The 26,644-nt window shown below is 38.2% G+C and overlaps 5 protein-coding genes across 6 annotated transcripts in view; 4 read left to right on the top strand and 1 right to left on the bottom strand.

Moving 5' to 3' along the window:
- prdm6 (PR domain containing 6) overlaps positions 1-26,644 on the bottom strand; it is a 115,513-nt gene that overhangs the window by 33,355 nt on the left and 55,514 nt on the right. The gene's annotated exons all lie outside the window — the stretch shown is intronic.
- On the top strand, positions 2,196-5,276 carry LOC146320050 (GTPase IMAP family member 8-like). The gene has a single exon (XM_084728169.1). It carries the CDS (start codon positions 2,214-2,216, stop codon positions 5,241-5,243), a length of 3,030 nt encoding a protein of 1,009 aa, XP_084584295.1. The 5' UTR covers positions 2,196-2,213; the 3' UTR covers positions 5,244-5,276.
- On the top strand, positions 8,775-12,366 carry LOC146320049 (GTPase IMAP family member 8-like). The gene is made up of 2 exons (XM_084728168.1): positions 8,775-8,802; positions 9,310-12,366. The coding sequence occupies exons 1-2, from the start codon at positions 8,775-8,777 to the stop codon at positions 12,075-12,077; spliced, it is 2,796 nt and encodes a 931-aa protein (XP_084584294.1). The 3' UTR covers positions 12,078-12,366.
- On the top strand, positions 14,401-17,811 carry LOC146320048 (GTPase IMAP family member 8-like). Its single transcript, XM_084728165.1, has 2 exons — positions 14,401-14,467; positions 14,812-17,811. Exons 1-2 carry the CDS (start codon positions 14,446-14,448, stop codon positions 17,739-17,741), a joined length of 2,952 nt encoding a protein of 983 aa, XP_084584291.1. The 5' UTR covers positions 14,401-14,445; the 3' UTR covers positions 17,742-17,811.
- LOC146320047 (GTPase IMAP family member 8-like) lies at positions 21,406-26,336 on the top strand. The gene is made up of 3 exons (XM_084728167.1): positions 21,406-21,472; positions 22,429-22,494; positions 23,359-26,336. Exons 2-3 carry the CDS (start codon positions 22,473-22,475, stop codon positions 26,172-26,174), a joined length of 2,838 nt encoding a protein of 945 aa, XP_084584293.1. The 5' UTR covers positions 21,406-21,472; positions 22,429-22,472; the 3' UTR covers positions 26,175-26,336.

Here is a 26,644-nt window from a genome sequence, read left to right as displayed (position 1 = left end):
CTGAAGTCCAGAAGTCCAGTGTCTTTTTTCCTAGTCTGCAGACTAAAGATTGATCAGTTGCCCTTCAACTGAAGAGGCAATAACCCTGTCTGTCATCAGAAGGGACTTTCAAAAGATGATTATGTCCATCAACAGGGAACTGAACAAATTGCAGGACTGTCCTGGATTAAATCAGTTATTAACATTTACATGTGTACATGTCGACTTCCATGTACAAGAAGCAGGACACTGTTTTTTTTGTGGCTGGATCGTGGTTTGGACGGGTTTTACCAGTTTTTATGTACCTTGATGAGAAATTACATGCACTCAACACACCTTCTCAAGGTGAATGCCAAACTGTAAAGGTTGGGTTTTTTCCTAAGGGAGGCTCACAAGTTTAAAAGATATTAGCTGATGTCTCTACAGGAGTTGAAAGTTGAAAGTTCATAACATGCAAATGACAATAAGCCTAAACCCACAACCAGTCAACCTCAGACTCTCCATCATACTATCTGTGTAAAAGGCAGCAGACCTAAAAATCAAGTCATGAGCAGTTACTTAGTCTGCCAAACACTGTCAAGGCAGTCGTTGTTGTCATACTTGTGCAATGACAACAATTTGTTTTGGCATTCAAGGAGTCTCAGTTAGTTCCTTGTTGGTGTCTGAGTTGACTTTATTTGAGAGTTGGAACTTGATTTATGTGCTTTGAGAAAGAGCTGCGCAGCAAGAACTTCGTCTGGTGAGTAGATTAATCAGATAATAAATGTAACAAATATCCAACAAGAAGTAAGAAAACATTAAGAATATGTGTTTATATTTGTAGCATAAAACTTTTATTCAATTAATGAAACAGTTTACTGATAATCTGAACAGTGAAAAGAAAAAGCTAGAAACCAGGAAGCCTATTGCATTTTTTTGTAGCTGTTGTTAGCTACCAAATATTTGCTTTGCTTAAAATTCTGTTCAAGTTATAGGTAATACTTGATAATTTTACATATTTATTATATTTAAAGCACCTTTATGTGTAGGTTTTGTATTAAGATCAGTTAAATTAAACTCTAACTAACTAACTTCTATTAATATCTAATACTATCCAATACACTGTGAATCCACTTCATGTACATGACAAGCAATATATAATAGAATGCTTGCCAAGTCACAGTAACTGCAAAACTATGCATTCCCCTCACAGCGTGGTTTTAATAGTTGTCTGACGTACATGTAGATATTTATAACACTCAAATGACTCCAAAGTTACAGGTTTGTGAGTCATCCAGCGTAACCAGATCATTGTTTATCAACTGTATTTACTTTATTCACCTCTTGGTTTTAGTATGATTATGTTTTTTTGTTTTCTTTAACCCATCAGGCACCAACTTCAGCTACTTAACTGGAACTTCTTTATCTCAAGATGGCGACGTCAGCATCAAGTAAGTATAGTAAGATGTCTTATAGTTTTTTTTTTGCTAGATTTATTTCTTTTTCTTTTGTCTATGATGTTTACCATTTCAGTTCTTGTACCAAACTACATACCCTAGTCTTGGCTGTGAGTCTAAAATGTGAGGTCCACCCACTCAATCATTAGGGACTTTTGTTCTTACAGAGTGACTAAGACTGTCAGCCCCTTGTCCTCAAGTTAAAGGTGACAGTAGTATTCTTGATTCTGACAACAATAATAACAAACGAGGAAAAAGTCAGTGTGGTGACAGTAATCGTGAGTAGTCCTGTATCAGTACCCAACCCTGCAATAGGATCAGCTCTGTGAAAGGACTGGCCTTTGTCATAGAAGACAGATTTGTTTTTCTCTGACCAGCACCTGTTTATTACAGGACAGATGGTTGTAACATGATATCACAATACTAAATCCCGAATTTATGCATTAATCAGTATTTTCAATATTGTGAAAATGCTGAAATATTCTCAAGGATTGCAGATATAAAGATTTCTGAATTTGAGACAAATAGCATGGTGTCTTCGGTGTGTAAGGGAATTTAATTAATATTATTCCCAAATTCAGACACTTATTTTCATCGTGATTTTATTTTTAAACAAACAATAACGGAATAATGGAAAATATGGCCAACCTTGGTGCGTTAGTAGTTCTTTTTACATGATAAGAAAACAGTCTCTACCCTTCTTTAAAAAAAATCTATATGGATGAGTGAAATGAAAAGACAATAATAATGATTCACATGTCCTCTCATTGTATTACAGCACTTGAACTCAGAATTGTGATGTTTGGAAAAAGTCAGCAAGAAAAGACAACATTAAGTAACTTCATCACTGGGAAAACAGAAATGCTTCAGCAATATGGGCATGTCCTCAAAGACTGGAGGAAAAAAAACATTACAGTGGTGAAAACAGCAGATGTCTTCAGTCTGCCCATGGTTCGAGTGAGACATGAGATGAGGACGAGTGTGGCTCAGTGCCACCCTGGTCCAAATGTCCTGCTGCTGTTAGTGAAACCTTCAGATTTTACTGACATGGACAGACAAAAATTCAAGTCCACCATGAGCCTCTTTGGACAAGATGCTTTTAAACACTTGATGATTATCATAACACAAAATGATAGTGGGGGGAATTCCTCAGTGAAACAACTCATCCAAGACTGCAGACAAAGGCAACACAGAATCAACTTGGATGAAAAAAAAATCCCTGACTATGATTTTCAAGAACTGATGAAAAAAATGGAAAACATGGTGAGTGAAAACAGGGGACGACATTTAAACTTCTGTGAAGAGACTGATCCCACGGCAGCGCCCGAATGTGCAAAACCCCCTGTAAACCTGGTGTTGTGTGGGAGACACGGAGCCCTGAAGACTTCAGCCGCTAATTCGATTCTGGGAGAAAGAAAGTTTGGTCCACCTGCTGACTCATCAACGTGTGTTAAAAACGAGGCAGAGGTGTGCGAACGCTGGGTGTCTGTGGTGAAGCTGCCTGCCTTGTATGGAAAACCTCAGGATGCAGCAATAAAGGAATCATCCAAGTGTGTCTCCCTCTGTGATCCTACGGGCGTCAATGCTTTCATCCTGGTCCAACCCGTGGGTGCCCCAAGTGAGGAGGACAAAAAAGAGTTAGAGACCATCCAAAACACTTTTGGCACTCAAGTCAATAATTTCACCATGATTCTTTTTATGGCAGATGTGAAGCCTAACTCTCCAATGGTTGTTTGGTTCCTACTGGAAAACAAAGATATCCAGCAGCTCTGTGAGAGCTGTGGTGGACGATATGTTGTCTTCAACGTCAAGGAGAAGCAGCAAGTGTTTGAAGTGCTACATATTGTGGAAAAGATGACAGTTGTGGGATACAGTGGCTTCACAAAAGACATGTTACCTAAGTCTTTGAAGTCCGGTTGTTCGGTTACAAGACATACATCTTTTTCACAGGCAAAAGATTACAAATATCAGGGCTATCAAGGGTTTGACAGGAAGATGAAGATTAGAGGGTCCCTAAGGGGAGTGCTGAGTACCGAGTCGGCCAGGATGCCGAGTGCAGCTTTGGCCAAGATGTCGAGTGCAGAGTCGACCAGGATGCCGAGCGCAGAGTCGGCCAGGATGTCAAGTGCAGAGTCGGCCAGGATGTCAAGTGCAGAGTCAGCCGGGATGTCAAGTGCAGAGTCGGCCAGGATGGCACAGGGCAACCAAAATCTCAGGAGGGTGCAGAGTAGAGAGTGTCTCAGGATGGTGCTGATAGGGAAGACTGGCTGTGGAAAGAGTGCCACTGGAAACACCATCCTGGGCAGGGAATGCTTCAATTCTGACATCTGCATAAACTCAGTGACCAAGCTTTGCCAAAAAGAAGAGGGAGAGATTGATGGGAAGCCTGTCGCTGTGGTTGACACCCCTGGCTTGTTTGACACGTCTCTGTCTCATGATGAAGTCGGACGGGAGCTTCTGAAATGCATCAGCTTGTTGGCTCCTGGACCTCATGTGTTCTTACTGGTGCTGCAGATCGGTCGCTTTACACAAGAGGAAAAAGATACTGTGGAGCTCATCACAACGTTTTTCGGTGAGAAGTCAAAAGACTTCATCATTATTATATTTACCAGAGGAGATGATCTTAAAAAACGAACAATAGAGAGCTACATTGCAGGAGACAGTGAGGGCTTTGTCAAAAAACTAACAACTGAATGTGGAGGAAGATATCAGGTCTTCAACAACCGTGATCAGAGGAATCGTTCTCAAGTCAACCAGCTGCTGAACAAGGTTGAGTCAATGGTGCGGAAAAATGGTGGCGGCTACTACACCTCAGACATGTTTGGAGAGGCAGAGGCAGCCATACAGAAGGAGACAGAGAGAATACTGAAGGAGAAGGAAGAAGAGATACAGAGCAAGCAGGTGGATCTTAAAAGAAAACATCAAGAAGAAACTCAAGATAGGAAAGAAAAACTGGCAGGACTAATGTCTAAATTTGATGAGAAAGCCAAACTAGTTAAAGAGAAGGAGGAACAAGTGAAGAAAGAGCAGGAAAAGAGGAATAGAGAAAGAGAAAAGAGAGAAGAGGAGGAAAGGAACAAGAAAAAGCAGGAAGAACTCCAACAACACAAGTGGGAAGAAAACCTTGAAACTCTGGAGGAAAAACTAAAACTTGCAGTAGAAAAAAGCATGACTGCTGACAGGATGTTACTGATACAGTGTAGAGCAGACATCGAGAAAGAGCGAGAGGCTTGGGAGAGGGAGAGACGAGAATGGTGGGAGATACGAAATCGAGAAGATGAGCTGAGGCGAGAGGAGGAGCAAGCGCGGCTTCAAAAGCTCAGAGAAGAATATGAGCAGGAAAAAAAGGAAATCGAATACACAAGACAAGAAGAAGCTAAAATCAAGAGGGAACAGGAGGAAATAGCAATGAAAGAAATGCAAGAAAGCCATATGATACTGGAGGAAATGAGGAGGAAAAGTGAGGAGGACGCCAGAAAGCAAGCTGAAGAATCCAACGAATTCATACACATATATACCATATATGATGATGCTTCAGCTGAGAAGTATAAAAAGGAAATGGAGGATCTGAAGCACATGCAACAAAAACAAAATGATCAGTTGATAAGACAGCTGCACAGAAACAAAGCATACAAGAAAGACTATGATAATTTGAAGAAAAAACAACAACGAGAAATGAATGACTTGAAATCAACACATTTTGACAACAAAGAAAATCTGCACAAAGAAATCAATGAGCTGAAGAAACAACATCAGGAAGAAATAAATCAGTGGATACATGAACATGTGAGAAAAGCCACAAAAGACAAGACCTGTAGCATTTTATGAGATGTTTCATTATGGCCACAGTTTCAGCTGAAAAACTGTTTGCGTATATCAAGTTGCTCAGATACCATGACTTTATTTAACCAGTGGTTGACATACAAATAACAATTTTTGTGAGTGCGATTGTCTGTGAACAGCTAACAGTTTTTGTAATAGCCAAGCATGTTATTCTAAGTGTTTTAATTATAATATAGCTGATTAAGGTTAACTTGCATGTTAAATAGTTGTAAAGTTCAGTGTAAATGTGTCACAGACAACATATTAAAATTACTCTGTCTGCATAAATCAAACAAAACCTTAAAACTGACATTTAGCTATTTTACTTTTAACACACAGTTTAGAGATATTAGATCAAATGTTAAGTGAAATACAAATAATTATTGCACAAGGATTGTTTATATTTCTGTTTTCATCAGTAACTGCAGTCATAAAATGTAACTAAACATCCTGGCTCACACTGTAAATACATGTATTTTTTTTATTTTTTCAGTTCAGTTGTGTGTATAACTACAGAAGGTTAATACTGTATTTGTAATTTATCAACATTTGGCACATTTGATGTAAGGTAAGATGCCTTAATTACTCATTTAGGATGTTTCTCCTCTGCACAAAATATATTTATATACTGTGCTATTTTAAAAATATATAGAGATGAATAAAGTATTTAAATGAATATATTTTGGTGTAACTTTTTTCCTTATAGTGCTGCTGCATGAACGTTGGTAATGTTTTACTGTGATCAGACAGTCTTTACAGAGGTGGCCAGAGTGAGACACAGGCTAACATAAAATACTTCTCATGTCGGCAGAATCCCAGAGAACCTCTGTGATCAATCACATCATCATTCACTGGTACTGACATCAAAACCCTGAGAAATGAACCTGCCAAAACAAATTTCAAAGTGTCAAATTTTATTCTTTGCCATTAAACATTTAGTCTATGAAGACAACCAGATTTTCATGATTCAATTTTCATTCATGTGCTAACTAGTTTAAAAGGGTGAAAAAATCCGACCCTTTATTTCCTTCTCCACTCTGGTCGACTACAAGCTCAGCAAGCAAGACCAGAAGCAGCTTCATGAATGTTCTGTGTTTCACTGGAATGAAGACACTGTGTCAACAAAAACTACATAATGCAGGATTTCTTTAAGAGTTGGTAACAACATATGGTAAGTAACAACTTCAGACAAAACATGTCTGATTCATGAAACAATGGTCTCCATGTGCTGCTCTGAATGTGCAAGACAAGAGCTGTGAAATAATTTTCTAATCTGATGATTGTTTTAAACAATATTTAACATTTAATTTCTACTTACATGGACAGAGTGTAATGAATACTATGTAAATATGGCAAACTCCATGGTGTGGAAGAATAGTATTTAAATTGACCATGTTTTAAGTTTGACTTGACTTTCCTTTTGTTGATTTAAAGACTGATTTGACTGTAGTTAGTACGTTAAGAACATCTTTGTTGCCACAGTTGACTTATTCAGTGTAGTGTGAAAATGTGAGATTTTATCATGATGATTTATCCTCATGCACAGGCTGAATATCTGAACATCCGGGTGTGAACTTGTTTTACCTGTTTATTTACAGTCAACACAGTGCAGCACGCCACCGACTGATTGTAGTGCCAACTGTCTGCTTCATTTCTGACATATTCTTACTTGCAATATGATTCACAATTAGTGATTATTTTTCATCAATTTTCATTTTCACTAAAAAAAAAAGATTATATAAGTGAATACTGAGCTTTCAAACAGAAAAAAACAGAAGAAATCCCAGGTAAAATGCCAACTTGTTTGGTGTAATCCAAGTCTCCTAAAGCCCCAAAGTGCCAAGTTGACTTGAAAGAAGTCATTTACACCATGTACCAGGGTATCTCTGTAGCATTACAGTATTTCATTATAATCTTGCCACATTTTGGCTCCATTAAAAAAAATGCAGGTCCTGTAATTTAGACATTGCACTGGGTGATATTGTGATTTTGATATTATTTCATTGAATTGTGCAGCACTAACTATCATCTCAGCCTAAAGAATGTGAAGTCACTGGTCAGTCAGTCAACCTTGGTTGTTTCACTGTTGTCACAACAGTATGGAGCCATACCTCCAAACCCTGAGGAAAAGGGCACCTGAGGTGAGTTGATTTCCTTGCAAGCAAGCACTTTCATTTATGAGCTCTGAGAAAGAAGGACACCACAGGATTTCACCTGGTGAGTACACTCAACAAAGTAAATTCAACAAATGTATAAAAATACATAGAATCACTGTATATGTTATTGAAAATTGTGTTAAACTGTTAATTCAAATGTTCAAGCTTTGTGATCAGATGAACCAGAATAATTTTCTAAACTAAGTGTACTATCATGTTGATTCATACATAGTGTGCTGTGAGAAACACTGAATCAAAACTACAATTAAAAAAATACAACAGCTAGTTCAATTCGGCATTTTACAGTATGTCAAGATGAAACAGGGGGATTTTTTAATGCTGGCCTGAATTCTGAAAATTAAATCTATGTATCTGTTCATATATGTTTTTAGTGCTAAAAAAGCACAGCAAAGCATAAACAAAAAGTATGATTATATTCTTCCAGCAAAGTAGGGTAACTGAGTAGCTGAATGTTACAGTGTCACAGACACCTTTGACCTTTTGGATATAAAATGTCATTACGTCAGCATTTTATCCTGTTAGATATTTGTGCAAAATTTTGTCATAATTAGTGTAAGAATTCTTGAGTTATGCCAAAAACATGTTCTGTGAGGTCACGGTGACCTTGACTTCAATGGATGTAAAGAAAGAAAGTTGCTGCGATATCCCTTCAGTGAGAATGGGATGGTCATGAGGTCACAGTGACCATTGACAACCACAATATAATCAATTCAATTTGCAATCCAAATGGATGTACCAAATTTGAAGAAATTAAAAAATGGCTATGTCAGCCATAAATAATGTTCCTTTTCCTGGCTCCTCTATGAACTTTCCTTAGGTTAGTCTTATGCCACTGTATTTTATCATTAGTTCAATGCTGGTTCCTGGAGAACCTAATATTTTTGGAGGTGTTGTGTAGCATAAAAAGTTTGAGACATACTGATCTAGAGCAGTGTTTCCAACCTTTTCTCCTTGGAGCCCCCCTACTTGTATTTTTAAAATGCTGAGATTCTCCAGCACACACACCTGCACCAAAAAAACAAAGGATCCATTCCAAAATTTTAACGTCAATTATAACGGTTTCAGTTTTAAGAACCTTTGCCTTTTAGTAAATGTCTGTTTTCTAGTATGAGCTTAACATTGTTTTTCATTTAACAAACCAACAGAGTAGATTTATACATACTCATAATGATTCATTATCACAGAGGTGTGGCCTACTAAGTAGTCTACTGTTTTTGATTGAAGAAAAAAAAAATGTGCCTTTTTAAATACTTTTGTATACACACTTTTGTATGATTTGTGATTTCAGTTACATGCCAACCCAACAGACACCAACCGTTTCTCCAGTGGCATTCATAACCGTTTTCACAAAAGTGAAGATATGGCAGGATCAGCAACTGCAGCACGTGGTGAGTTTAGCTGGCAGACAGTAATACCAGACCTGCATTAAAACAATACAAAGGGCAAGAGTGGGTTGCCAAAACAATGGATGCTAGGGGTGCAACAGCTCACAAAACCAAATCACAGTTATGAGTCACGGATCAGATCATTTTCCATATTAGCAAAAGAAATTTAAAAAAAAGGGCAATTAGTGCTGAATTAATTTAAAATGCACTTGGCTCTGATGTAGCAGCCTTTGTCTGTCTGTAGTCACCACCATAGTATTGTAGTGGTAAATACAACAATAACAACAATGGACTAATGACAATCTCACCACTACTGCACACTGTTCAACAATGGGTACAGTCAAACGCTGTCAAAGACTTAAAGATCCGAGCTGTATCCAATTACAAAGAAAAAGAAGAAACTGCCCCTAAATATCTTCCCTAAATTAGTGCCTGAAAAACTGATGATAATGACAATGAGGGAACTGGAATGATAGAAATGGTAATGATGTTATTTTTGTTTTTCTGCAGCATCTGCACTCAGGATTGTGATGTTTGGAAAAAGTCAAAACAAAAAGACAACACTAAGTAACTTCATCACTGGAAAAAAAGACATTTCTTATCTGAAAATATCAAAGAATTCTATTGCCCAGGGTGAATGGAAGAAAATGCCTATAACAGTGGTGAAAACTCCAGACATCTTCAGTCTGCCAATGGAAAAAGTGAAACACGAGATGAAGAAGTGTGTTGCTAACTGCAACCCTGGACCAAATGTTCTGTTGCTATTAGTGAAGCCTTCTGATTTCACTGAAGAGGACAGACACACACTCAAGTCAATCTTGAACTTTTTTGGTGAGGATGCCTTTAAACACTCAATGGTCATTGTAACACATAATTATGAGGGAAAAAATTTAGCAGTGGATCAAATTGTCCGAGACTGCAGTCAAAGGCAGCACGTAGTTAACTTACATAAAAATGATTGCCTTGACTATGATCGTCAAGCGCTGATAGAAAAGCTAGAAAACATTGTGACTGACAACAAAGGAGGACATCTAAACTTCACTGAAATCACGGATCCCTTGGAGGCACCTGAATGTACCAAATCAAAACCTCCTCTGAACTTGGTATTGTGTGGGAGATTTGGAGTTGGAAAGACTTCAGTGACTAATGCCATTCTGGGAGAGAGAAAGTTTAGTCAACCTGCCAGCTCATCAGTGTGTGTTAAAAAGCAGGGAGAGGTGTGCGGACGTCAGGTTTCAGTGGTCATACTGCCTGCCTTGTTTGGAAAGAAGGCAGTGATGGAAGAATCATTCAGGTGTATCTCCCTCTGTGATCCTGAGGGCATCCACGCCTTCATTCTGGTCCTACCTTTGGATCCTCCCACAGATGAAGACAAGAAAGAGTTAGAGACCATCCAGAACACGTTCAGCTCTCGAGTGAATGACTTTACCATGTTTCTGTTCACTGTGGAGTCAGATCGTAATTCTCCAACTGTTAATTATGTAGAAATTGACAGAGACCTTCGGGAATTCTGTGGAGGACGATACATTGTCTTTAATATCAAGGACAGACAGCAGGTCTCTAAGGTGTTGGATGCTGTGGAAAAGATGAGAGCTGAGGGATCCAGAGGCTTCACAAAGGAAATGATGGCCAAGCCCCGGCTGAAAAAGGCTGCAAGAGGTAAATCCCAACTTGAGATGACAGGTTATAAAAAACAGAGCCCAGACCGTCTCAGGATGGTGCTGATTGGGAAGACTGGCTGTGGAAAGAGTGCCACTGGAAACTCTATTTTGGGCAAAGAATGCTTTAGCTCTAAAGCCAGTATGAAATCTGTGACCAAGTGTTGCCAAAAAGAAGAGGGAGAGATTGATGGGAAGCCTGTCGCTGTGGTCGACACCCCCGGCTTGTTTGACACAAGTCTGTCAAATGATGAAGTTAGACGAGAGCTTCTGAAATGCGTCAGCTTGTTGGCTCCTGGACCTCATGTGTTCTTACTGGTGCTGCAGATCGGTCGCTTTACACAAGAGGAAAAAGATACTGTGGAGCTCATCACGACGTTTTTCGGTGAGAAGTCAAAAGACTTCATCATTATTACATTTACCAGAGGAGATGATCTTAAAAAACGAACAATAGAGAGCTACATAGAAGAAGACACTCAGGGTTTTGTCAGAAAGCTAACAACTGAATGTGGAGGAAGATATCAGGTCTTCAACAACAATGATCAGAGGAATCGTTCTCAAGTCAACCAGCTGCTGAACAAGGTTGAGTCAATGGTGCAGAAAAATGGTTGCGGCTACTACACCTCAGACATGTTCAGAGAGGCAGAGGCAGCCATACAGAAGGAGACAGAGAGAATACTGAAGGAGAAGGAAGAAGAGATACAGAGACAGAAGAGGGACCTTGAAAGAAAACATCAAGAAAAAAGTCAAGTGAAGAAGCAAAAAATTGAACAAGAAAGATCAGAAAGAGACAAAGCACTCAAGGAAAAGGAGCAAAAAATTAACAAAGAAAAGGAGAGGAAGAGAAGGAATGAGGAGAAAAGAGCAGAGGAGGAAAGGGAGAGTGAAAGGCGGGATGATATTCAGCGACAGCAGTGGGAACAAAAACTTTTGGTTTTGGAGAAGAAATTAAAATCTGAATCAGAAAAAAAGACAATTGCTGACAGAAAGTTGCAAAACAGAGAAGAAATACGGAGAGAACGAGAGGCTTGGGAGAAAGAACGAAAAGAATGGTGGGAGAAACGATATCAGGAAGATCAACAGAGACAAGAGGAGGAGCAAACACGTCTAATAAAGCTCAGAGAAGAGTACGAGCAGGAGAAAAAGGAATATGAACACAAAAGAAAAGAAGAAGATAGAATCAGAAGAGAACAGGAGGAAAAAGAATGGAAAGAATTGCATGAAAATTTTCAGAAGAAAGCAGAGGAAATGAGGAAGAAAAATGAAGAGGAGGCCAGAAAGCAAGCAGTAGAATTCAGTGAGTTCAGACAAAGACACACCTCAGACTTTGCAGCTCTGGCGGAAAAGCATGCTAAGGAAATGGATGAAATGAAGCAAAAGCAACAACAACAAAATGACGTCATGAGAAAACACCTGCTCATGAACAAAACATATCAGAGAGACTTTGATAGACTGAAGGAAAAACAAGAACAAGAAGTGAATGACCTGAAACAGAAACTTTCTACACAGAACAAAGAAATTATTCAACTAAAGAAGGCACACGAAGAAGAATTAAATGACTGGATAGAGGAACATATGAAGAAAGCCACAGAGGAAAGGGGGGGTTGCTGCATTTTATGAGATGCTTTCTTAAAACAGCAGCACAGTTTATGTTGCAAGACTCTTTTCTTACTGACACACCTGCATTGGAGTAGGCCTCTGTTTGTCTAATAATTATGTGCATTTAATGGCTTTTTATCAGGTATATTACATTATTTTATCAATATCTAACAAAACAAATTGCTATATTGAAATAAGGACAGATAGCTGTTTTATGAAATTTATTTTAAAAGTATGTAAAAATCACTGAGTATAAAGGGCTTCTCAGCACCTACAAATATGAAAATGTCCTGTCATATATGAAAATAAACTACACTATTTTGTTTCAGTTGCTGCCTGAGAAAAAATAGGTCTCAAGTGTTTTTCTTCTACACATGATGTATTGAATCTGATAAACACTCTGTAGTTTGAGCATGTTAGAAGTCTATGGTGCATGATGTGCAGGGCCTAAATGTACATTTAAGTTTAGTTTATTCCAAACTGAGACCACATCCAACTGCTCCTTTTTCTTTTCTGATGATGACCATTTTTTTTAATCACAGACAAGTAAGTAAATTGCAACACAAATCCTAAGAAAAGCAGAATCCATCATTTCTGAGTAATAGGTCGTCCACAATAGTCCCATAATCATAACCAGCAAAACAGGGATTTCATCACCCTCACCATTCAATAAACATCAGGGCTGGGTAATATCACCTAAAATCAATGACACCATTAATTATTGCATTCACCTTTATGACAATTAATGAAACAAAATATTATTATAGACCCCTGGGCACAATATTGCCCATCCTCACAGCAGACCTCTTCTTAATTCTTGGGATTAAACAGTAAACAAACTCATGAAAACATGAATTAAGATATGATGTGTTATATATTCAGTGGTTAAGAACACTGTCAAGCAGGTATTATTATTATTGTTTTTATCATCACTATCATTATTATTAATATTACGTATTGCAGGGAAGTAGCTCTTACAGGAATGAAAACCATGAAGAAGCTCAGATTACTTATTTATTGAAACATAAATGTCAGTTTTGTCGTATTGTTTTAATAATATATATACTTGTGGCTGCACCCAGCTGTGGACAAGTTTGACTTTTAATTGGTCTTGACAGGGAAGCAGTTGTGCTCACCCACGCCTGTTCCAGTCCTCAGGGAAATTCCAAATCTGCAGCTCTCAGATTCATACTAATATCTCTGTCCTGACTGAAACTATATTTCTCCATCAGAAATTTACCAAAAACCAAAGTTTGTTTACGACTGTGGGTGTTATAGTATTGCACTGGTACCTTTATAATTTAGTGACATTTAACTTTGTTTGGGAGATGTGCATGTCATTTTTTTTGCACATTCATTTTGTAGAGATACTGCTGAAGACGGTAATTGGCCTGTTAATGTCAGATGCCAAACCCTGGTTACCATAAATCACCTGACACATCTGTGAAATGTTAATTACAGGTAGTGGCATACTGAGCAGTTTCGTTGTTGTTGGGCTGTGCCCTGTTAGCTCAAACAAAAACGTTGTCGTGGGTGAGTTCATCTCATAATAGAGCTGGTACTTTGTTGTGCTTTGATTAAAAAATATATGACAGGCATTTAACAGAGAGAACGGATGATCAGACGGCAAATAGAACAAATGAGAGAAGCTCATCACAGACTACAATAAGAAACAAACTACGATAAAAGAGCAACGGCAACAACCTCAAGTAAGTGCGGCATGGTCAGCATGTCATAAGGAAACAGAGAAAACAAATGACAGCTAGAAGACAGCAAGTCACCTGATTTTATTTTGAAATGCATTTATTCTGAAAAATAAACACACATATTTGTTCAGTTTATTTTTCACGTTGTGATACTTACGATATTTATTATGCTGACTGTATCACAAGTCAATTAAGAATAATTAGGTATACTTCATGAAATTACATTTAATGGCATTTAGATATACAGTTTAAGTATTAAGAAGTTTTATGCTAAAGATTAATTAAATTCAGAGAACTGAATCAGAATCTGAAACAGAATCTCTATGTGTTGAATGTTCTTATTATATCTTCTTATATATATTGAGATTACACTTTTACTGTACTGTAAGGCAACAAAAATAAAATTAAAGTCTGTAAATACATTTTAAATGTGTTTGTTCCATGACTTTGAAAGAAGTTCTGTATGCATTCAGCTTAAATAATTAGACACCCTGTAACTGCAAAACTTTGCATAAATTCATATATCATGGTTTTATTCAAAAGATGGAGTTTGCTGAATTTGCACAATACATTTGTGTGATTTACTTTATCTCCTCATTTCAGTACTATAATAATTTTGCCTTGTTTCTTTAAACCAACAGCCTCGACATTAGAATATCTCTGGTTTGCTCCGAAGCGACAAGATGGCAGCATCTGGGAATTATGGTAATAATTCATGTCACCGATATGCAAGAAGGCAAATATTATCACCGACACTTTTCCTGACAACAGAAATGAGGTCAAACAGACAAAGACGGACAGGAAGTGTAAAAGACAGTCGCAGGTTCAGAGAGTAGGGAGCGTTTGTGACACTTACTTGTTGTCAAACCTGTTAGTTTGAGTTCACTAATCCCAGTCACACACTTACTTTGGTTTTCATCCTGTAGCTAACTTAATGCAGGGACAATTTAAAATTTCTACCAATGCAACACACAGAATTAAGATGCATTTTTCAAATTTTATCCAATTAATTGTGTAATTGTAATGCTTTGGCTCTTGTTGTTTTACAGCATCTGAACTCAGGATTTTGGTGTTTGGAAAGAATGAAACTGAAAAGACAACACTAACTAACTTCATCACAAAGAAAAAAGACTTTCCTCATCTGAAAACGCTGAAGCAATGTACGGTAACCTATGGAGAATGGAGGACAAAAACATTAACAGTAGTGCAAACTTCAGATGTCTTCAGTCTGACTGAGGATAAAGTGAAACACCAGATGAAAAGGTGTGTTGCTCTTTGCCCTCCTGGACCAAACGTCCTGCTGCTGTTAGTGAAGCCTTCTGATTTCAATGAAGAGGACAGAAAAAAAATAAAGTTCATTCTGAGTTTCTTTGGTCAAGACGCGTTTAACTATTTAATGGTCATCCAAAGACAAAACGGGGAGGGACAAAACTCTTCAGTGAACCAAGTTGTCCGAGACTGCGGAAATAGGCAGCACAAGATTGACTTTGATAAAAAAGATCTTCCCGAACATCTTTACCAAGCATTGATGAGAGAGATGGAGAAAACGGTGACCGACAACAAAGGAGGACATCTAAACTGTACTGAAGAGGAAGATCTCAGGACAATTTCTCAAACTTCCTCAGTAAACCAGCTTATACAGGAAGCCAGACAAAGGCAGCACAGAGCTAACTTTGAAATAAAAGATCCTCCAAAGTCTGATCTCGAAGAACCCATTGAAAAGGACAAAACAGTGTGCGCTGACGACGCTGATTCTGTCTCGATATCTGTAACTTCTAAGCCTCCTCTGAACTTAGTGTTGTGTGGGAGATTTGGAGACTGGAAGACCTCAGCAGCTAATGCCATTCTTGAAGAAAGAAAGTTTGGTCCACTTGCAAACCCATCTGTGTGTGTCAAAAATCAGGGAGAGGTGTTTGGACGTTGGGTGTCCCTGGTGGTGCTGCCCGCCTTGTACGGAAAACCTCAAGAGGCAGTGATGGAGGAATCATTTAAGAGCATCTCCCTCTGTGATCCTGATGGGGTCCACGCCTTCGTCCTGGTCCTACCTGTTGGTCCCATCACGGATGAGGACAAGAAAGAGTTAGAGACCATTCAGAGGACATTTGGCTCTCGAGTGAATGACTTCACCATGATTCTGTTCACTGTGCAGTCAGATCCTAATTCTCCAGCTGTTCTAAGATTTCTGATGGAGAATATGCTCATCCGGGAGCTCTGTCAGGCCTGTAGAGGACGATATGTTGTCTTCGACCTTAGGGACAAGATGCAGGTCTTTCAGGTGTTGCACACTGTGGAAAAGATGAGAACAAGTCCATCCAGATGTTTCACAAAGGATATGATGGCCAGGCCCCGGGTGAATACGTTTGCGAGACGTAAATCTGAGCTGAAGATGGCAGGTTATGAATATCAGAGCAGAGAGTGTCTCAGGATGGTGCTGATTGGGAAGACGGGTTGTGGAAAGAGTGCCACTGCAAACACCATTCTGGGCCAACAATGCTTCAAATCCCAAGCCTGCATGAACTCAGTGACCAGATGCTGCCAAAAAGCAACAGGAGAGATTGATGGGAAGCCTGTCACTGTGGTCGACACCCCCGGCTTGTATGACACGTCTCTGTCTCATGATGAAGTCAAACAGGAGCTTGTGAAATGCATCAGCTTGTTGTCTCCAGGACCTCATGTGTTCTTATTCGTGCTGCAGATCGGTCGCTTTACAGATGAGGAAAAAGATACCGTGGAAAAGATCAAGGAGGTTTTTGGCGAGAGGTCAGGAGACTTCATCATTCTTATATTCACCAGAGGAGATGATCTTAAAAACCAAACAATTGAGAATTATATACAGGGGGACAGAGACGGCTTTGTTAAAAAACTGATCACTGACTGTGGAGGACGATACCAGGTCTTCAACAACAAGGATCTGAATCGTTCTCAAGTCCGAGAGCTACTGATGAAAGTTCAGTCAATGGTGAGTGAAAATGGGGACACTTGCTACACCTCTGAGATGTTCCACGAAGTTGAGGCAGCCATACAAAAGGAAACGAAAAGGATCCTGAAGGGAAAGGAGGAAGAGATACGGAGAGAGAAGGACGAGATTATAGAAGAAATACAAGCAAAGAAAAATGAACTGGCAGAACAAATAGCCAAAACTGAACAAGAAAGAGAACTGGAACGCAAAGTGTTCGAGGAGAAGCTGGAAAACATGATGAAGGAGCAAGAAAAGATGAAGAGAGAAGAAGAGGAAATGAAAGCAAAAAGGCAGGAACAACTTCAACAAATCCAACGGGAACAAAATTTTGAAGGTGTGGATAAGAACATAAGATGCGGAACCGAGAAAAGGCCCACTGCTGACAAAAACTTCACGCAGAACAGAGAGAGGATGAGACTAGAACATGAGACTTTGGAGAATGAACAAAAGGAGAAGTGGGAGCAACAACATCAAGAAGAACAGAGACAACAAGAGGAGTCAACACAACTTAAAAAGCTCAGAGAAGAATATCAAAAGGAAATAGAGAAATATAACACAAGAAAAAAAGAATATCAAACGAAAAAAGAACAAGAGGACGAGCTACTGAAAGAACTTCAGTACACCCTTATAGAAAATCTGGCAGAAGTCGAGAAGAAGCACGAAGAGGAGGCCAGAAAGCAAGCTGAAGAAGCGAACGAATTCAGAGACAAATACACAAAAGACTTTGCAGCTCTGCTGGGCAAGCGTGATGAGGAAATGGAGGATCTGAAGCAGAGACAACAAAAACACAATGACTTCATAATCCAGCAACTGTGCAAAATCAAAGCGTATCAGAAAGACTTCGATAAACTGAAGAAAAGACAAGAAGAAGAAATGAATAACCTGATACAGACACCGCCAAAGAATAAAAACCTGAGCGTCGAAGTCGACAAACTAATGGCAAAACATGAGGAAGAAATAAACAACTGGATACAAGAATACGTGAAGAAAGCCAGAAAAAAGAACTGTTTCATCTTATGAGATGTTACGTTTCACCTTAAGAAACACCACAGCAGCAGCACAGTTTGTGTACATAAACAAAATAAAATAAAATAAAATCAATGCAGCTCAACTCAGACTGCAAATGCCTCATCAAAAAGAGCATTACTTACCGATTTCAAATTCAAGTTCAGGGAGCAGAAAACTACAATAACCCATCACTGCTTTTTACAAATCCAGTTGTCATGTTAATCAATAATTATTGCTCTTATTTGTTTTTTAGTTATTCGTTTCTTTATTGTTCAATAAATAATACTTTCTTCTTTTTTTTTTTAGATATTATTGCAGTGTGTTTATTCTGATTTGATGTTGAGACTTCTGTAGAGTAAAGGTCAATTTGCTGTGTGTAAACCCCATTTGCACTGTTTTTGTCCCTGCTCCTCAGACATATTTCCACCTGTTGTTTGCAAGATCTTCTGAAATGTACGTTAAATAAATAGAGAGGTGTGGAGAGGTGAGAGGAGAGGTGTACTCTGCAAAAAATAAAATGTCACCAACTCCTCCCACATCAGTCTCACTCCTGCTCCTGAAAAACTGTCTCAAAAGCCTCAGCAAATCTCGTCCTCATGACTGAGCTACAGCTGGGTGTCGATTAGATGAAACATTGTGTTATCATGTCAGTTTACTGCAGGCCTTTGAGTAAATGTGTTTATGAGGATGAACTGTGATCACTGACATTTACTTGTTTACATTATAAAATGTATTCAGGAGACATTACAGCACATATTAACTGCATTTTCAAACCTAACATGAATATTTGTGACACCACATGACAAAAAAATTTAGTTTATATGTGTATTAATCCAAAATGTATTTAAATTTAAGAAAGAATCTATATTTTTCACACTTACATTAATAAAATGCAATATGATTCAATTGTACTTGCAGTTTCACAGGGTAAAAGTTTTCTTTTGGTGTGCAGTTATTATAATTACAGAAGGTCAATACTGTATTTGTTGTGTTTTTGATTTTGTGAAGACCTTTTACAGAAAGTTCATATGCTTTTACTGGACACTGGCCAGATTTTTTTTCCTCATTTGCACAACCTGGAACTGTGTTCTCTTGTTCCTTGGAAGTAATAAAAACTATAAACTGCTGATAAAAATGTTCCATTGTGACCACATATTTTTTTCACTGGAAGATGTATGAATATTTAGATTTTAAATGTTAAACTACATACCTACGTGATAATGCACAACAAATGTTAGTGTTATTGGTTCACAGTGTGTTAAACTAGATTTATTTGTTCTGAGAATAATCACAAACTTATTTCTACATGAAAAAGACACTTTATATTTGCTGCTTGCTGTTGAAGTCTTCCCAGCATTGATTTTTCTTTTATAACTCTCCAGTTTGAGAAAAGTCAATTTACAAATAAACTCAGAAATAGAAAAAATATTGATTTATCATAAGATATTACATCAGGTGTAATCACGGGCTTCATAGATGAATTTATTTACTATAATCTTTGCTTTAAGAAAATAAGTAAGTGAACATGTTGAGAGATAAAAGTAAAAAGAAAGGAAGAAAGAGAACAAGTAGGCACAAGAAGGCATGCAAGTTATATTTCTCTTAACTAAAAATCAGCTGACTGGTCGCAGTTGTGTTGCAGTTACATGGCAAGTTTTATTCTCAATGTTTCTCGTTACACTGTGAATGTCTACAGGCACACAGGTATCCTGGTTTTGAGTCTTATGACACTTTGAATTACATTTGAGATCAGACATTTACAATGAACATCAGAAATCTGGTTATTGAGCTCCCTGTATTCATGATCCCATCATTTTCATCAATCATGGCAGATGAGAGAAACAATAAAAATGAAATGCCCCTATTACTGACCTGAGACTCCTTACATTAGTTGTCATTAAATCTTTTATAAGCTGATATCTGAGTCCTCTTCTGAGTCCTCCATGTAATAAATACTGGTTTCTTGAGACGAGGACAATGGTTTATTCAGGTTTCTGAAACTATGCAAACACAGTACAAATGTATTCCTCAGAATAATCATGATACTGATGTGCACATGACACATCAACTGTTTGCATTCATATTATATCTGCTTTCTGTAACATGGTAGACTGATAAAGTGAGATGTCGGGCTTGGTCATATTGCATCTTTTGTCATGAGAAGTCTGTTCAGTGACTGTTTCATTCTTGTCATACCTTAACAGAGAACCATCATCTTAATCTGCAGATAAAAAGGTGATCTCAGGTCAGCCGATTGCAACACCAAGCTTTTACTTTCATTCTTGAGCTTTTATGAAGACTTACACTAAGAATTTCATGTTATTGCATTTTTAATGCACCAGCTTTCAATGCTCCAGTCCTAAATGATAAAAATGACATTAACAGATGTCGTACAAATGGCCATTATGACTGCTATAAAAACAACTGATAAGGGTGATGATTTTTCTTATTCACATAGGACTAATTAGTTTTGTTACTACGTAAACAGCATTATTGTGATAGAATAAAAAATGTGAAACTCACACTAAAGACATGAACGAATGCTTTGGCGCACCCTGCATCCATGATCTCAAGAACACCTGGAGGGAATTCCCTCAAACTTGGCACAAATGACCACTTGGACACAAGAACGGAATGATTGGATTTTGGTAGTCAAAGGTCAAAGGTCACTGTGACCTCTTTTACTTTTTCTTATTATGTTTAAACAGTTAGTTGAACCATGGATGCTCGGTTACAACTTTCTTCAAAACTTTGCAAATCTTTGCTGGCTGGATCTAGTGGTTGTGGTCGAGATCTGCACTCTTCTAGATTCACATGTAACCATTTCATTGAAACATACTCGGATCAAGCTCCTTCAGTGAGATCAGATAATTAATCAAATTTCTCAAAGTCTGCCGTAAAACTAGTTTGAATGGCGACAGAACCCCTGTTTCTATTCCTGTCTCGACCCTGGTTAAAAAAACAAGAGAAAAGACAAACTTACTGTTCAAAAACAGTTTTCTAGTAATTCAATAATGTGATCCTACCCCAGACAAATTAATTTCGGTCAACTAACTGAATTATTATGTAACAAATACCAATATGTGTGCCAGGCCATTTGGCCTTTCCCCTGCAGGGCATATCAGGTCACAAAGGGAATATAGTATCTAGTAAACACTGTCTACATGTGTGCCAAGGCAGCTGTCATGACGCCAGTTGAGTAAACACACCAGCATAACAGCAGACAGTAATCAATGATTGGAGACACTGATAAGATCTCTACATACCGTGTTAGCATATACTGTTTTTGAAAACCTATTTAATGGCTTGTGCAATAAGATCCAGTATACTAGAGAGTATTCTCACTTGTATTAAACATAAAAGTCACCACAGCTGATCCCAGACTTGAATTAGCCTTTTTATAAGTATAAGAGGACTGAACAATGAGTTGCCAAGTTGCAAGTGTGCATAAAGAATACTGAGTCAAGCTCCGCCTCCTAATTCTGGTGATAAAAAGTTGGTCTGGGCTGAGCTGATCTCAGTGCGGATCTGTTTACTTCCCTTGATGAGCTTTCGGGGTGACACAGGTGAGTACGCTCAACAGAAAGTAAATGCAACTATAGATTCTGTGTGTATTATAAAAAAAAAAAAGAGTGCATTGTTAAATGACTGATTGTAACTGTCTGTCAATAACCCTCAGGTGTGTGTTAAGAGGCCGGGCCTGCTGATTGGATGTCTGAGCATCAAAGTTTGTACTTATCAGAGTGAGTAAATTATTTTGTTAAATACACACATCGTATGCTGTGCAATGATTGAAGCAAAACTTCTATAAAACTCAAGTTAAAAACTAGCCTAGTGCAGGTAAATCCAGCACTTTTAAATTTGTCAAGAGGAAATGGAGGGGAAAAATAACTAATATCCCCCTGCAAGAAAGAGGATTTTATTTTGAAATCGAAATTTCAAAATTAAAAACTAAATATCTGGCTATTCAACAAATACAAGAGTAAAGTTACTCCAAAAAATGACAGTGGGTTTGTTCTGATATCAAAAAGTAGTTTTACTTAAAGAATATCTGACATCACATCGCTCCTGATTATGGGTTTTGGTGAAGCAAAAGCTTGAGACAAGAACAATGATTTTCTTTTTTTTCTTTTTTTTCAATATTTAATAACTATTTTAATTATTATTAATTATTGATCCAAATAGTTGTTCAGTTTTGTTTCAGTTTTTTTTTTTTGTTTTTTTTTTTTTTTTTGCAGAATACCTGGACTGGGTCTAGTAATATAGGGGAAATAATTTCAGATTTTAAATTGTAAGCTCAGGATAAAGATATAGATATATACACATACAAGCAGTTTAACTTTTCTTTTCTTTTCTTTTTTTTACCAATTCTTGCTGTTTTATTCAAATTATTTGTACCTTTATCCCAAGAAGAAAATTAAGTATATTTTATGAAAAATAATTTAATGAATGAATTTAGCATATTTTACTTCTATAGACATCTAATGTATTCAAGTATTTGAATATAAAGTTGTAAATTTAAATTACACTTCGATATTTTTGCCATGACTAATTTTATATAATAAAACTATATATTGAATATAAATACATTTTAGTATATTCCTTGCAGAACCTCTTGCCAAGAGGTTAACTGTTCCGTAACAATCTGTGTGATAAATAATTATTTGTATTTTAACTTATGTTTTCTGTGATCAAACAGACACCAACAGCTTGTCTGATTGAAGCTCCCATCAAAGTGACATCATGGCATCATCTGCGGCTCACGGTAAGTACAGTGACATTTATAACACATTACCAGTCAGTGAGAATTCAAACAGTATAACTGTGACTCAGTATGAGGATGGCAGTAAGGTCACAGGGAAAGGAAGATATAAAGGCAGTGTGTGCTAAATGTACTGTAAGTCAACTGCAAGGTGAAAGAAATTAAAGATGTTGACCTTCAGGGGTTTTAGATCTGGGCAACATGGGAAGATGGTTGCATAGCTTTAATGACTTAACTGGATTTTAGGATGTTTTGAAAGAAAGTTCCATCCATCCGCATTTTATGTATTGATGGCAATGAGCTGCAGGACAAAATAAAATCAGATGGCCTGTGGTCACAAAAACTTACCGTGGCCACCGAATATTCCACGTAGGTGGTTCCCCTGAATGCACAAAGTATTATTCCTATACTGCACGCCTTCCCCAACACAGTACAACACTTCCACGAAACAACCGTGATTCTGATTTGTTGTTTGTTGATTTTTTTTCATATGCAAACAGCGAACCGTACTGCTGGCTAGCGACCAATATGTCTGGGATACTGAAGTACGGGTTTCTTAAGCCTACTCAAACTGCTAAGGCGATCCTATTACAGCAGAATCAGAAAGACAATAGGCAAACTATGAAAAGCTAAAACTGTAATGAAAATTTAGGAGTGAATAGGAGTAGGAATGTAAGTGGCTAGACTATGATACATCTATGGATGTGATGTATTGTGATGTGTGCTGTCTTTTTCTTCAACGAGATAAGTCTAGCTTGTATTTTATACATATTTTTACACACCACATGAAACAACACTTTTTTTTTGTATGTCCACTCCAGGTCATTCTGAAAATTTGTAATGCTTTTTGTTGTTGTTGTTTTACAGCATTTGACCTCAGGATTGTGGTGTTTGGAAAGAGTCAAAATGAAAAGGCGACGCTAAGTACCTTCATTACAAGGGAAAAGATTAAAAAGACAATACTCCCCGCAGTCGTGACAGCGAAAAAAGAGTTTCCTTTTCTGAAAATGTCTAGCCACTGTACAGTCACTCAAGGACAGTGGAGGAAAATACCTTTAACAGTCGTGAAAAGCTCAGATGTCTTCAGTCTGCCTGAGGATAAAGTGAGACACGAGATGAAAAAGTGTGTTGCTCTTTGTCCTCCTGGGCCAAATGTTCTGCTGCTGTCAGTGAAACCCTCTGATTTCACTGAAGAGGACAGACAAAAAATAAAGTTCATCCTGGGTTTCTTTGGTCGAGATGCTTTTAAACATGCGATGGTCATCCTTCCACATAGCGAAGAGGGAAAGAATTCAGCAGTGGATCAACTCATACAAGACTGCAGACACAGGTGGTACAGACCTAACTTTGATATAAAAGATCCTTCAGAATCTGATCCTGAAAAACTCATCGAAAAGATGGAGAAAATGGTGTGTGACAACAGAGGAGGACACCTGAACTGCACAGAAGGGGCTGATCCCATGACAGTACCTGTGATGACCAAGCTACCCCTGAATCTGGTGTTGTGTGGAAGATTTGGAACTTTGAAGACTTTTGTAGCAAATGCCATTTTAGGGCAAAGAAGTTTTGGTCCACCTGCAGCCTCAGAGTGTGTTAGGATTCAGGGAGAGGAAAGTGGACGCCAGGTTTCAGTGGTGGAGATGCCTGCCTTGTATGGAAAACCTGAGGAGGAAGTAAAGACGCACACATTTAGGTGTTTCTCCCTCTGTGAACCTGAGGGCGTCCACGCCTTCATTCTGGTCCTACCTTTGAGACCTCCCACTGACGAAGACAAGAAAGAGTTAGAGACCATCCAGAGGACATTCAGCTCTCAAGTGAATGATTTCATCATGATTCTGTTCACTGTTGAGGCAGATCCTTCTTCTACAGATGACGTTAATTACATAAAAAAGGATCATGACATCCAGCAGCTCTGTCAGAGCTGTGGAGGACGATACATTGTCTTTAACATCAGAGACAAACAGCAGGTCTCTCAGGTGTTCCACACAGTGGAAAAGATGACGGCTGCGGGATCCAGATGCTTCACTAAACAAATGATTGTCAAGCCTCGAGAGAGAAAGGGTATAAATTGTAACCCTGAGCTGAGGATGGCGGGTGGACATCCGAGCAGAGAGTGTCTCAGGATGGTGCTGATTGGGAAGACCGGTTGTGGAAAGAGTGCCACTGCAAACACCATTCTGGGCCAACAATGCTTCAAATCTAAAGCCTGCATGAAGTCGGTGACCACGCTTTGCAAAAAAGCAACAGGAGAGATTCATGGGAAGCCCGTCGCTGTGGTCGACACCCCCGGCTTGTATGACACGTCTCTGTCCAATGATGAAGTCAAACAGGAGCTTGTGAAATGCATCAGCTTGTTGTCTCCAGGACCTCATGTGTTCTTACTGGTGCTGCAGATCGGTCGCTTTACAGATGAAGAAAAAAAAACAGTGGAACTGATCAAGGAGATTTTTGGTGAGAGGTCAGCAGACTTCATCATTGTTTTATTCACCAGAGGAGATGATCTTGAAGGTCGAACTATTGAGAGTTACGTAAAAGAAGAGAGTGGAGACTTCGTCAAAAAACTGATTGCCGACTGTGGAGGAAGATACCATGTCTTCAATAACAGAGATACGAGGAATACTACACAAGTCAGACAGCTGTTTAACAACATAGAAACAATGGGGAGGAAAAATGGTGGCAGCTGCTACACCACAGAGATGTTCCAAGAAGCTGAGGTAGCCATACAAAAGGAAGTGAAGAGGATCCTGGAAGAGAAGGACAAAGAGATGAAGAGAGAGAGGGATGAACTAGAAAGAAAACATGACGAAGAAATTCAGGCAAAGAATATTAAGATTCAACAAGAAAGAGAAGACAGAAACAAAGCATTGAAGGAAAAGGAGGAGTACATTAACAAAGAACAGGAGCAAAGGAAAAGAGAAGAGGAAAAGAGAGCAGAAGAGAACCAGCATTCAAAGAAACATGACGAATATCAGCGACAATGTTGGGAACAACAACTTGAAGCTCTGGAGAAAAAAATCCAGTATGAATCAGAAAAAAACACACTTGCTGACACAAAGCTGATGCAAATGAGAGAAGAGATGAGACGAGAACGAGAGAATTGGGAGAAAGAGCGACAAGAATGGTGGGAGACACGAAATCGAGACGATCAAGAGAGGCGAGAGGAGGAGCAAACACGACTGAAACAGCTCAAAGAAGAATATGAGCAGGAGAAAAAAGAATATGGAAAGAAAATGAGAGAAGAGAGTTTTAGAAGAAAACAAGAGGAAAGTGAATGGAGAGAAATAAGAGAAAACTATGAGAAAAGAAAGCGAGAAGTTAGGGAAAAAAATGAAGAGGAGGCTAGGAGGCAAGCTGAAGAATTCAACGAGTTCAGAGATAAATATACGGCAGACTTCGCAGCTCTGATAGCTAAACACGACAAGGAAATGGACGACATGAGGCAAAAGCAACAAAAAAACAATGACCTCATACTGAAACAACTGCTCATGAACAAATCGTATCAGAAAGATTTTGATAAACTGAAGAAGAGACAAGAACAAGAAATGAATATGCTCTCTGCAAAGGGAGGAAATCTGGGTGAAGAAATAGATGAACTACGGAAAAAACACGAGACAGAAGTCAATGTTTGGACACAAGAACATGCAGAGAAACACATAGCGGATAAGGCTTGCAGCATTTTATGAAATGCTGTCTTTTGCTTAAATGTCACAAGCAGCACGGCTTTTGTCGTGTAGAGTTGTGTGTTTGCAAGAACCTGCCAAGAACATGGCAACACGATATAAATAACAATACAGGGGTTAAGATTCAATAAATTGCAATCTATTGTGATAGATTATTGCTATTTTTTATCTGTTTATTAAAACTGTAATAGTATAAAGGACACAATATGCATAAAATGTGTGTGGCAGCCGAGGTTTTAAACATGATACAAAATGAACCACTGCCACGAATTTTCGCATGAATCACAATAAGACAATGCAGCGCTTTTGAGAATCAATACAATATCACAAACATAATAATCCAATATCTGGTGTATCAATATTTTCTTTCACTCAATTGTGAGAGCTTTCCTTTGCTGTTGAATTATACTGTAATGTTTATCTACTGAATATATAAACAGTTATTGTTTTTATCCAGTCCTTCATATAGTACA

The sequence above is a fragment of the Lutjanus erythropterus genome, chromosome 10 (genome assembly GCF_056507025.1).
Source record: "Lutjanus erythropterus isolate fLutEry1 chromosome 10, fLutEry1.hap2, whole genome shotgun sequence".
Classification (NCBI taxonomy): domain Eukaryota; kingdom Metazoa; phylum Chordata; class Actinopteri; order Lutjaniformes; family Lutjanidae; genus Lutjanus; species Lutjanus erythropterus.
This window is presented reverse-complemented; position numbering and strand designations above follow the sequence as displayed.